The sequence below is a fragment of the Martes martes genome (assembly GCF_963455335.1).
Source record: "Martes martes genome assembly, chromosome: 2".
Classification (NCBI taxonomy): domain Eukaryota; kingdom Metazoa; phylum Chordata; class Mammalia; order Carnivora; family Mustelidae; genus Martes; species Martes martes.
The window spans coordinates 109,006,047-109,019,659 of record NC_137889.1 but is presented as its reverse complement, the minus strand read 5'-3'; the positions used below and the strand labels follow the sequence as shown (position 1 = coordinate 109,019,659).

Below are 13,613 nucleotides of genomic sequence, written 5' to 3'. Positions count from 1 at the left end.
GGTCCCCACTTTCTGCTGAGCCTTTCAAGTTTTTTCATGTGTTTCTTTTTCCATAAGAATCTGAATAAACAGACATAAACAGAGAAGTGATCTCCTTCCATCTTTCCAAATCTCACTTTTTTTTTTTTTTAAAGATTATTTATTTTTTTATTTGACAGAGAGAGAAATCACAAGTAGGCAGAGAGGCAGGCAGATAGAAAGGGAGAAGCAGGCCCCCCGCTGAGCAGAGAGCCCGATGTGGGGCTTGATCCCAGGACCCTGGGATCATGACCTGAGCCGAAGGCAGAGGCTTAACCCACTGAGCCACCCAGGTGCCCCCCAAATCTCACTTTCTTAAAAGTAGTAATATTTTCTGGTGTATATCTTCTGTTTTTCTTTGCTTATACAAATATGTATTCACACTAGTATCGAGGTTTCTCCCACTTTTTTCTTTTAAGGAAAAACGGGGAGATATGCATTTATAAAATCATTCTGTAACTTGTTTTCCTCTAAAGTCATATCATAAATTCCAGGCCAATAAACCCAAGTCTAACTTATTAATAACTTGTATTTCATAGCATGCATATATATGATCTACTTCACAGCCCACCTTAATTAACCCAATGCTTTGATATGCACAAGTAATTATCAGATAATAATAATCACAGCATATATCAGCAAAGAATCTGGATTCATCCTGTAAAGTACAGGGCAATTCTAATACTCTGAACCATCTTGTATTAACCCAAAAAGTAGTTATAGAAACAGATTATAATCTAGCATGAAAATGGTTAGAATAAGATATCCCTGGGACACCTGGGTGGCTCAGTTGTTAAGTGTCTGCCTTCGGCTCAGGTCATGATCCCAGGGTCCCGGGATCGAGTTCCACATAGGGCTCCATGCTCGGCGGGAAGCCTGCTTCTCCTTCTCCCACTCCCCCTGCTTGTATACCCTCTCTTGCTGTCTCTTTCTGTCAATTAAATATATAAAATCTTAAAAAAAAAAAAAGATATCCCTACAACCTTCCCCCCCACATTCTTTATGTCATGTAATATTACTAAAATCTGATTCTTTTCAAGTTAATTTTTCAAAATCAGTTAACTTCAGAGAAATGCTAGATATATAACAGTGTAAACATGTAACAAAACCACTAGAGGGCTATATTTACCCACTTAATTTAATTTTATAACAGAATAGCGCAGCAGGAAAGGACACAAGATAATCCTTTGCCTCAGTTCTTCCAACTACGGATAAATGAAGTTGAGGGGCACCTAGGTGGCTCAGTTGTGTAAGTGTCTGCCTTCAGTTCAGGTCGTGGTCCCAGAGTCCTGGGAAAGAGCCCCTGCTCAATGGGGAGTCTACTTCTCCCTCTCCCTCTGCACCCCCACCCACCAACTCCACTTGTGTTCTCTCCTGCTCTCTCTCAAATAAATAAAATCTTTTTCTTAAGATTTTATTTATTAATTTGACAGAGATCACAAGTAGGCAGAGAGACAGGCAGATAGAGAGGAGAAAGCAGGCTCCCCACCAAGCAGAGAGCCTGACACGGGGCTTGATCCCAGGACCCCGGGACCATGACCTGAGCCAAAGGCAGAGGCCTCAACCCACTGAGCCACCCAGGCGCCCCTAAATAAAATCTTTTTTTAAGAAATTAAAAAATGAAATGAAGTTGAGCCAGGTTGATCTGTCCCAGATCTTACAGCTAACCAGTACTCAAAATTTCATAAATGTAAAGTAATACTCTGAAGAGTATCTGTATTAGGGTAAAGTGAATCTCATCAGATTTCAATATCAAAATATTTTCAAATGACCTAAGGCAATTAACATAATCCCTAAAAGGAATTCTCCCCTTTAAAAAAAATCTCTGGGTTGTTGGGTTTTAAGTTTTGTTTTGTTTTTTGCATTCAATATGTAGAATAAAACACAAATTACTTGTGTTTTCTTTGGTTCATAGGTTCATATTCCCTTCCTTTTCTGTGATGAATTATACCTAGTTATAGCATCCACTTAAATTTCCCAGAAAGATTTATTTCTAAGAACTAAAGAAAAATAATTCCGGGGTGCCTGGGTGGCTCAGTGGGTTAAAGCCTCTGCCTTCGGCTCAGGTCATGATCCAAGGGTCCTGGGATTGAGCCCCGCATCGGGCTCTCTGCTCAGCGGGAAGCCTGCCTCCTCCTCTCTCTCTCTGCCTGCCTCTCTGCCTAACTGTGATCTCTGTTTGCCAAATAAATAAATAAAATCTTAAAAAAAGAAAAATAATTCCAAATTTATCTGCTGTAGATAAAAGCTTTAGAAGTATGAATGTGCTAAGTACTTTCAAACTACTTTTTAATGCTCCTTCATGATCAATACAGAAAAGCTGTACTGGGATGAGGCTTAGAATACTAAGTAATAGAACTATAAGCATATAACGTTTACATATAGCTCACAATTCTTTAATCTGATAAACTTCAACTGACCTAAAGTCAATCCTTTTATAACTCTTCCCAAATTTCCAAGCATATCAAGATCTATTGCTTGTATTCCACTAAAATGTTTAATTACTATGGCAACAAGTACATTTTAACATGATGCAAGCAATCAAGATGTTATTCAGTTAACAACTCCAAAGATTTAATATGTGAATCATCAAAAAATCTTTTGGAATGGAACTCAGTGATATTTACCACAGCACAGTATCAAATTCATTGTTAGGCTCCCTAAACATGTGAACTTGATTCAAAACTGAATGCCCCAAAGGAAATCTAGAAAGAACTACCATAAGGAAGAAAAGGGGAAAATAAGATGTGAGAGTAGAAGTATAAAGATAACCAATGACGAAAAGATACACCTAAGGTAAAAGGGGAAACCTTCAAGTAGTTTGTCTACCAACCTACACATTGCTTCCATCATAGATATTTGAGACTTTTAAATATCAAAGAAAGTGTAGGACAGTTGCACTATTATTTGTTCTTTGGACAATGCCATCATCACCCCTGTAGTGCTCACTAGGTCTTTTACAAACCAAGAGTAGAAACTCTGGCTGTAACTCTCAATCCAATTTCAACCCAACATTTCTAAAAAATCAAATAGCCTCCCTTCCCAAGTTCTAAAAACACAACCGCTTCTTCCTGTGAAAAAGTAATTTTCTTTTTTTTTTTTTAAATTTTATTTATTTATTTGAAATAGAGCAAGAGAGAGACAACATGAGCAGGGGGCAGAGGGAAAAGCAGGCCCCTTGCTGAGCAAAAAGCCCAATGTGGGGCTCGATCCCAGGACCCTGGGATCATGACCTGAGCAAAGGCAGACACTAAACTGACTGAGCCACCCAGGCTCCCCAAAAAAGTAATTTCCAACATATTTGTTCATTATATATATATTTATGGCCAACATATTTATTAATTTTGCTGCAATTCCATCAATCAAGAAAGATAAATAAAACCCAAATTACTGACACAGACAATACTATATGCTACCTCAAGCAAGTATTCAAGAGTTAACCAAGTATTAATATTAGATATAGTATGCTATAAAATTTAAGCAAAGATGGAAATATCATTCTTTCTGAGAACAAATACGTGTGGGGGGAAAAAATCAATGGCAGGGAAATGGTTCCATTATCACAGTATTCTAACTTGTTATCATAATTACTTCTTGATACTACACTAGCAGTGGGGATCAAAAATCAATTTCACTTGTAATGTCCCTACCCAGGATTCTGAACATGTAACCAGGAATCTGAACAAATATATATTTATAATAAATAACATCTTTTTTTAATGATAAATAACATCTTAAACCTTTAGAGTTTCTTTTAAAAAGTAAAATAAAAACATTCAGTAAAACTTTCAAGATTCCATCTATGTTGAATGAGATTTGGACACTTCTCCAGAAATTTCTTGAACTTCAGTTCTCACGTGAACAGAGCCGTTCCAACTTTAATAGATTCATAATCAAAACCAAAATTTGCTAATCAATTATTAATCGTAATTAAAATGCTTTAGTAACTCTTACATACACAAGTGAAATGCAATAAAAGGTACTGTTTTCACAAACAAAAGGCAAAGATTTTGAAAGGGGGTGTTAATTTATAAATGAGGTTAAGTACTGTTCCACTAACCTACTTTTTTTAAAGATCAGTTATAAACAAATCTTTTTTTCCTATCTGAAATCCACTGAGCTTAAGCTTAGTTGTACCTTTTAGCTTCAAATATAGCCGTTTTAATAAACACAACTGCTCTGTTACAACTTAAAGAAACATTTTATTTTAAAAATTCCAAGTATGCTTCAAATGGAAACTGCCCATTTATTAAGCACCCACAGAGTTCCAAGCATTGTACAAAACATTAAAATGTTTGTTCATACTCTTTTAGAGCAAAATCACCTATTCTGTTGCACTCATTTTTGCACGGCATTGACATTTTAGTTCCACCGTCAGAAAATGACCAGTTCTTCAAGACTTGCTCAAGAAACAAGTTTCTGATCCATAGAAGTAGTTCATGTAGAAAGTTTCTGTCAACTGTTATACTTAATGTCCTCTCCCTGATTAAGAGAAAATGAAAGTATTAAGGCTACAGAAAATCAATATTTTAAAATTTTTATTTTTTAAAATTTCTTTTCAGTGTTCCAGAATTCATTGTTGATGTACCACACCCAGTGCTCCATACAATACATTCTCTCCATAATACCCACCACCAGGCTCACCCACCTCCCACCCCTCACCCCTCCAAAACCCTCAGTTCCTCAGAGTCCACTGTCTCTCATGGTTCGTCTCCCCCTCCAATTTCCCCCAACTCCCTTCTCCTCTCCATCTCCCCATGTCCTCCATGTTATTTCTTATGCTCCACAAATAAGCAAATCATATGATAACTGACTCTCTGCTTGACTTACTTCACTCAGAAAATCAATTTTTAATAGCACTATACCCAAAATCTCAAGTTTAAAATGAGCATGAGGTCTTAGACTGTTTAGCCAACCAATTTACCACACTTAATTGTCATTCATAGGGGCGCCTGGGTGGCTCAGTGGTTAAAGCCGCTGCCTTCGGCTCAGGTCATGATCCCAGCGTCCTGGGATCGAGCCCCGCATCGGGCTCTCTGCTCAGCAGGGAGCCTGCTTCCTCCCTTCTCTCTCTGCCTGCCTCTCTGCCTACTTGTGATCTGTCTGTCAAATAAATAAATAAAATCTTTAAAAAAAAAAAAAAAAAAAAAAAAAAAAAAAAAAATAATTGTCATTCATATTATACCTTTTTGTTCGTCAAATTAATATGGCAAAACAAATCAGAAGTAGGTGAAAAAATTCAAAGGGAAAAGCACAAAAGTGATCAAAATAAAGCTATAAATCAGGCTAAAGCAAAGAACACCACGGTTTCTATACACTGGGGAAACCAAAATAAGACTGAATTAAAATTTAAAATGGTAGATAATGCCAATTCAGAAATTCAGTGATTCCAAGATTTGTTTTTTCACACTCACCTCTGAAACCACCACCCCCCCTTCCTCCTCTGAAGCCTCCACCTCCTCTTCCACCTCTGAAACCACCTAAAAATAAAGGAAATATTTATAAAATTATTGCAGCCTATCCTATACCCTAGATAGCAACTTTTTAAACAAGTATTCTGGTTTAATGAATTACAAAAACTTGTTAAAGTTCCATTCAGCCCTACTGTTAAGTGTAGGAGTACCTCAACTTTTGCGTAATTACTTTTTTAATGAACTAAGGCTTTTTATCATAAGAACAACAAAGAGTAGCAGATGGAGGTGACTTCATTCTGGAGATCCTATAATAAAACATTTAAAGTTAACTGAGCTACATTATGGACGATCACTGATGCTCACATGTTGAATAGAAAATTTAAAATTTTCAATTATCTAACACACATTTAGCTTCCTATTTCAGTCTCCATTTTTAATTCTTTTGGTGGTAAGGAATGATGAATTATAACAAGAGGAAAAACAAACATATTTCTAAAATACTGGTATACACATATACAAGTTTTAAGAAAACAGATGATTTTTTTTCGTTATATATGAGACTGAATATAGAATGGGAGTGAGGGGGATCTCATTAGATTCTCAAAAATATTTAACAGACATATATTCAGATTTCTTAAAGAGATTATCTCCTAGCTATGTGGACCCAAAAAAGCACATTTAGAATGAAGTAACTAAATTGAGAAAGACAAGGGTAAAAACAGTTTTCTCCTTTCTATTTCAGTAACAGAAGATATCCAACCAATTTTCCGCTCCCCTTCTTAATACCTTGGCTCTGCCGTCATCCCATCACGCACCCACCACACCACTACTAACAGATCTAGGCACACTCGATGGTGCATTGCACCTTATTCCCAAACGTGTTCATCATCTAACCACCCACAATTTTATACTTTATAAAATGCTCAACAAAACATGAACAACCCCAAAAAGATAAAATCTCTCAAAATTACACTTTATTAGATTTTTTAAATAAGGTATTGAAACTGAGCACTATTACTCTGACAATCTGCCAAGATTTGAAAATAGCTTTTCCAAAAAATAATAAATAAATAAGCATAAAGGAGGTTTGCTTACATAAAAAATTAAACTGTACTATATGAATTGGCTGCTACTTTGAAATCTCATTAGAAAATTTCCCCCCAAAGTAACTTACCACCTCTGCCACCTCTGCCACCTCCGCCTCTTCCTCCTCCTCGACCTCCCCTGCCACCACCTCTTGGAGGTCCCTTCTCGCCTGGAGGTCGAGGTAAAAACCTCTGCAGTGGTAGCAGTTTATATGGGTCTATATAAAACTGGAAGTATAACAGAAACAATTAGTGTGATGACTTAGGAAGCATTACAGTATAATCGTGAAGAATCTACACACTAAAAAGACAAAGACTTCGTTTCTTTGTGCCTTAGTTTTCTGATCTATCAAATCAAGAGAACAAAGTACCTACCCCAAAGTCTTTGTGAAGATCCAAAGAGTAATGTACACAAAAGCACTTAAACTTCATACACAATAAGCATTACATGTATATAAAAAACCAAGACCAATTTAGTCTCATTTCTCCTTATAAATAGATGCCTTCCAAAAATTAACTACCTTTCCACTCAATAGAATTGCCCTAAAATGAAAACTATTAAAAATTTAACATTAAAATTCAAAATGAAGCACATACTAGTTATTTCAAAACTTTAAAAAAGGATCAGATCAGTAACTATTTGCTGAACATACAAAATCATAAAAGATACGATAAACTAAACCCATTCTATTATCTGGGATTAAAGAGGTTATTTTTCATAATAATGAAACATAATGAGGCATAGTTCACAATTTACGTAAAATATGTATAAGCAGTTTCAAATGATAATGTATTACTTATGTCTGAATCCCTCTTTAGATATTGCCTTACCACTCTTCCCTTCAAACCCATTCTCTCAAAAATACTAATTCTGCACCACCCAATATGGCAGCCACTAGCCTCATATGGCTTTTTAATTAACAATTAAAAATTCAGTTCCTGAGTTACATTAGTCACATTTCAGGTGCTCAATAGCTACAAATGGTTAGTGGCTACTGTATGAGGTAGGTATTTCAATCATTACAGAAAATTCAATGAGACAGCCTAGGCTGGATAAGGAAGACCTGAACCTAAACAGTGAATCTAGAAATGGGGAAACATAGAATGTACCAATTTAGCATCTGTGATTTAAAAAAAAACAAAAAACAACAAAAAAAAACACTAAATAAAAAATCCACAGGGGTGCCTGGGTGGCTCAGTTGGTTAAGCATCTGCCTTCAGCTTAGGTCATGATCTCAGAGTCCTGGAATTGAGTCCCACGTTGGAATCCCCGCTGAAATCCCCATGCTGGAATCCTCAACCAGGAGTCTACTTCTCCCTCTCCCTCTGCCCCTCCCCCTGCTCATGCTTTCTCTCACTCACTCTCTCAAATAAATAAAATCTTTAAAATAATAAATATTCAAATAAAAATATTGTGAGAAAGGGCAGGCATCCAGATGGAATTTAAGTGGCTATTGCAGGGGCGCCTGGGTGGCTCAGTGGGTTAAGCCTCTGCCTTTGGCTCAGGTCATGATCCCAGGGTCCTGGCATAGAGCCCCATGTTGCGCTCTCTGCTCTGAGGAGAGCCTGCTTCCTCCTCTCTCTCTCTGCCTGCCTTTCTGCCTACTTATGATCTCTCTCTCCGTCAAATAAATAAATAAAACCTTAAAAAAATAATTTAAGTGGCTATTGCAGGTAAATTCCTTTCTTCAGGTCACTAAATGAGAAGCCTGGCTCTCAGGCCCACCTGAAGCAAGTCAATTTCCCGGTGGGTACTTGCCAGGGTTCCTACAGCCAGTAGCAGCCATATGCCAGCAAAAAGGCACTGTCCCCATCTTATCAGTGGGCCCAGCACTCCACTGGCTCCATGACATTTTGCCCTCCCTGTTGCTAAATCCAAAGAACACTCTACAGCAGTATTTTGCCACAGTTGAGCATTTCTGCTCTCCTGACTTTGGCGATAAACACTTTTATGAAACTCTCCTGGTTTGCCTCCTCCTTTACTGGTGTTACTTCTCAGTCTCCAAGAGAGAATATAAATTTAGGAGGTATCCCAAAGCTCTTTTTCTCATTCTTTCTTCCTAGACTATACCATATGCTGTCTGTACAAAGACAACTTCCAATTCCATCTCTAATCCAGGCTCTTCCTTTGAGCTCCTAACTATCTGAGTTATCTCCTAAGTGCTTCAAATTCACTATGTCTAAAACTGAATCCACCATCTTCCCCCAATTCCCTTCTTCTCCAATGATCACCATTTGGGTACATCCACAAAGATGCTGAAATCAGACATGTGAAAGATGGTGATTTTTGAGAGAGCATGAGTGGCGGGGGGGGGGGGGGCGCGCGCAGAGGGAGAAGCAGACTCCCTGCTGAGCGTGGAGCCAGCCGCCAGCCAGGGGTTCTATCCCAGGACCCTGAAATCACAACCTGAGCTGAAGGCAGAGGCTTTACTTACAGAGTCATCCAGGTGCCCCAGATATTGCTAATCAACTACCAAGATCTATCAATGCTACTTCCTGTATCTCTCATAAATCCATCCACTTTTCTCCATTTCCACTGTCACTACTACCCTAGCCCAAAATATCATCTCTTCCGGGACTAATGCAATTCCCTGTCCTGCCCCCTTTACATACTGTACTAACCCCTTTCCAGCATGCTTTTATTTTTCCAGTGCTCTTTTTTAACATAACATAACTGTATTTATCCTAATATTTAAAAACAAAACTAAAGCCTAAACTCCTTCCCACTACTTGAAGGCCTTAAGTAACCCATCCCCTGCCTACCTCTCTAGTCTCATCTAAATGTTGTGTCTGAGCTATACTTCTGCCTTTTTCAGATCCTTAAATTGGATGTCTCAGAGACTTGTACAAACTGTTTTTCTCTACTTGCAATGTGCTTCCACCTCTTTGGCTAGCAGTGGTTCTCAAGTGCTAGCCTAACTATATCAAAATTATCCAGGAGCCTGCTTTTTTACAACTGAATCCTGACCCCTACCTAAGACTTACTTGCTCAAATTTTTAAGAGTGGGACCAAGAAATACATGACCTTAAAAGCTTCTGTAGATATTTTGATGAGCAATGAGGCTTGGGAATCACCTTTAGTCAACTTTCAGATCTCAGCTTCTAGTTCACTTCCTCAGAAATCCAATATATTAAATTTGGTCCCACTACTAACATTCTCATAGCAATCTGTATTTCTCCTTCACACCATGTATCAAAATGTTATTGAAATATTTGTGAAATCATTTAATGTCTGACTTCTCCCAAATAATATTTCAAAATTTAACATTTTACTTAGAATGTTAGGTCATGTAAGCTTTCCAGTAAGAGTTTTACTTAAACTAAAAAACATATTATAGCAGTTACAGAATTTGCTAATAAATATTTATTTTTAAATAAATGTTAAATATTGAATAATTTGCTTTTAGAGATCAGTAAGTTCAAAATCTAAAGTACAAAACATCTGAATTTAAGAGTTTCACTGGTGATACACTGGGGGATTCTCAAGTGCTAAGTAGCACTGTCCTTAGGAAGGTCATTCACTTATAAAACCAAAGATCCTAGTTATCCTAAGCTTGACTCACCTTCTGCAGTTTTTTAAAGGAAGATGCCTTCATATTTTCTGACAACTTAACAGAAAAATACTATTAGTTATATTAAGGAATAAGCAATTAAGATCAAAAATAACCTTCTGAAATCATATGTAATTATAAAAACAAAGTTATGTGGGAATATTTAGGAAAGGTAAGAAGTGAGTTTCCAAGAGAAAACGAAGTTTTTGTTTTTAAAACTTCTAATTCCACACTACTCTGGTGGCATCATCATAATCAAACAAAGTACCTTAATCCTATAGCACTTATCCAAATGGCAATCATTTCTAAAACCTTCCAAAAGGAAGTCACTCTTATAGGGTCATTTCTTTTCAATATGTGGAAATCCGTTCTCCTCTCTTGATTCTCCTTTATGGTCCAATCATAGCAATATTCTGTCCAATTTAATGAAGCAGGAGTCTAATTAAATCAGGACTTAGCTCCAGAAATAGCAAATGGTAACCTTCGAATGAGATCACTGGGTCTTCTAATTTAAAAGGATACAAAATCTCTAAGTTGTCCAAATATTTCATCCACTTTACCAATCTGTTCTTTGTTCTCTAAATAAACTGGAGCATTGAAATAAGGCACCTTATTTTCATCTGTAGTACATTTACAAACTATGTCATCTTCACAGGGATGCAGGAACTCTCCTAATACTGAAATAGGACAAGAAAATGTTAAAATATAAAACAATTTCAAATGATATTGACTAACATCATCTGGAAGCTTTCTTCTTGGGTACCTGGGATTTCACTTTATCTGTTCTCTGAGGCAAAAAAAAAAAAAAAAAGCCCAAAACTCCACACTAGCTATGTGAACTACAGTAAGATTCTTCTCCCTCTGTTTCAGTGTCCCTGTCTTTAATAAGGGCTAATAACAGTACCAACACCTAACATACAGTATTATGAGGAATAAACACAATAATAAATGCAAGTGCTAAGAAAAAAATGCCTGGCACATTAAGACCAACCTATAACAGGTGTTTTATTATAACAATAACTATTATATTAAACACCAAGCTTACACTCTACTGTCTCTTTTCATTTTCATAGTCCCTAACCGTAAATCAAGTCTTTGTTCTTTTTTTCCTCCCCTTTTATAACTTCCTATTACCACCTCTAAAGCAATGACTCTTCACTCTTTTTTAGGGAAGTGTGGAATCTCAAAATACCATTATTTCTGACTGTCACCCCAAACAAAAATACTCATCACATCCCTGCAAAACCAATTCTTCATCCCTATCACCCAAGCTCAAAACCTGGAACCTTTTATTCCCAAGAATTAGCCATGTTCTATTGAATTTGTTTCCACTGGAATCTGTCTGCCATCAGACCCTTCCTTTTTTTTTCACTTCCATCCCCCTCACAGTGCACCATGCATGGACCATTGCATGCTTGTGGGCTAGGACTTATGACTCTACCCTTTGCACTCTTCAAACCATGTTGCACAACTGCTTTTAAGGCCCAACCTCATCTTTATATTAAACTCTCTTCATCCTTTCTCCTTTTTGATGTAGGTTTCTACTGTCAAATCTGTGTCATTTTCCACACTTCTATCCCACCTCCTTGACAATTACTTCAAAACTACTCTAATTAGTACTTTTTCTCGGCTTCCCCTCTATAGTTTCCCTTCCAAGCAATTTATTTCACACTTCTCTTACTTATGAATAGCAATTGAGAGCATGGGCTTTGGAGTCAGAAAAGTTTTGTCTCTCAAACTGATCACTTATTACTATGATCCCTGCAAAGAAACCTAACTCTGAATCACAGTTTTCTTACCTGTAAAACGGGAACAACAGGAGTAAATACACAATACTACCTACTTAATAACTTCGTTTTCAGCCCAAGCTCAATTACCACCTCCACGTACGCATTCTACATGTTCTTTTGCTTTCTTCATCTTCCCTTTCTCATTACAGCAATAAAGCATTATTTTAAGTCAGTTTACAGCATCTCCAGAACTGACTCCCCAACCAAGCAGCAACCTCCGTACGAGAGCTGCTAGAGATATCTTTCAGCACGTAACCCCCGAACTTAAACCCATAACCTCCGCCCCAAGCAGGCTAACAAGCAGGCTAAGATTTAAGGAGACATACAAACTACATGTTCCGGAGGTCCTTGGTCCTGGCCTTTGTTAAAACCTCCGCGGCCACCTCCTCGTCCAAATCCTCCTCGGCCGCCACCGCCGCCTCTGAAATTACCGCCGCCGCCTCGGAAATGGTTGTTGCTGCCGCCGCGATTGAAGCCGCCGCCTCGATTAAAGCCCCCCCGACCTCCTCCTCGAAAAGACATGCTTACTTTACCTGGTGAGGGAAAAAAGTGCGTCACTGTGGTCACTGTGCCGTCTGGGTACACCACCTAACCCCTCTGAGCCATGCTCAGAACACCATACGGGGGGACAATAATAAATACAGCAACCTTGCCGCCTCACGCACGACCAAGCCGCCAGAGATGAACGTGAAGGATGAGGAGTGTCACCTCCCCAGAGCCTGTGCGTGCTGACCGGACCACTCACCAGCCTCGGCGTCCCCGCTTAGTACCTCCTCCCCGAGCAGGCAGGAAGGTCTTCACAACCCATTCCCTTCCTCCCCCCGACCCTCCCGCAGCTGGGTTCCGGGTCCAGCCATTTTCGGACCCTTCTGCTCCCTACTCCAACTCACCGACGCCACGTGCACCTCCAGCCCCGCTGAGCACACCCACCTGCCCGGTACTTCCGCTATACACGAGCCTCCTCGGCCACCGTACCCGCAAACACTGAGGGCGAGGCGAAGCGAAGCGAGGAGGGGCGGGGTGGGAAACCGCCAGAAACTCGAAGGACTGGTTTACAAAAAAGCCAATCGCCGGCAGAACCCGCGGCGCCGTCGCCTTTCAGAACAGCCTTTTCCGCTGGAAGAGCAGCAATACTGTCTGACTTCAAGCCCCAGTTCACGACAGGTCAACTTGCCTTCACCTACGTAGGAAGTGACGTATAATAGTGGCGTCCTTTGAATCAAAAGAAGCTGCAGGAAGTGCCGCCACGCTGTTGCCCTGGGAGATGAGTGGCGTTAGTGATCCGCGGCCTCTCCCGGGAGCCTGCGGGTTCTAAGTGACGGAGGACTGGCCGTGAGCCCTGGCCTTTCAGGCCGTGAAATGGTCTCCTCGTTCGTCAATTCATTGCCAGTCGCAGCAACTATGCAGCCCGCATCTCTGAGGAGTTTTCAGCTGCGCTCTGCCCAGAGGTGGATCTGGTGGCATTGCAACCCCGTGCAAGGTCTTCCTGCGTTCTTTGAGCGCTTGTTTCTCCCGGACCTTTTGAAGTATGTACGATTTGTGAGCTGACTGCGCCTGTCCTCTCCTACGGTTTCACCAGTTAAAGGAAGAAAAACTGGGTGTATGTGTATCTTAAAAATATTTTTTCTTTAAAAGTGTATTTTATGTGACAAAAGCCAAATATTTTTATCTTTTGCACCAAATAGTTTATTCAATTTGTCAAGTTTTCTTTTCTTTTCTTTTTTTAACATGCTTTGGTTAAATAATCTCTACACC

The 13,613-nt window shown here is 39.1% G+C and overlaps 1 protein-coding gene across 5 annotated transcripts; it reads right to left on the bottom strand.

The window, feature by feature from the left end:
* Nucleotides 1–4,202: 4,202 nt before the first annotated feature.
* Nucleotides 4,203–13,025, bottom strand: GAR1 (GAR1 ribonucleoprotein). 5 transcript variants are annotated; one of them, XM_080797318.1, is made up of 7 exons: nucleotides 12,789–13,025; nucleotides 12,185–12,391; nucleotides 10,591–10,745; nucleotides 10,081–10,140; nucleotides 6,607–6,745; nucleotides 5,433–5,498; nucleotides 4,203–4,500 (listed from the first exon to the last, which is right to left on the bottom strand). In XM_080797318.1, exons 2-7 carry the CDS (start codon nucleotides 12,378–12,380, stop codon nucleotides 4,487–4,489), a joined length of 630 nt encoding a protein of 209 aa, XP_080653444.1. In that variant the 5' UTR covers nucleotides 12,381–12,391; nucleotides 12,789–13,025; the 3' UTR covers nucleotides 4,203–4,486. The 5 variants fall into 5 exon arrangements, with proteins under 5 accessions (XP_080653444.1, XP_080653443.1, XP_080653447.1 ...); XM_080797317.1 differs by having other exon boundaries at nucleotides 12,749–12,976; XM_080797321.1 differs by having other exon boundaries at nucleotides 10,081–10,125; nucleotides 10,678–10,745; nucleotides 12,749–12,806.
* Nucleotides 13,026–13,613: the final 588 nt, after the last annotated feature.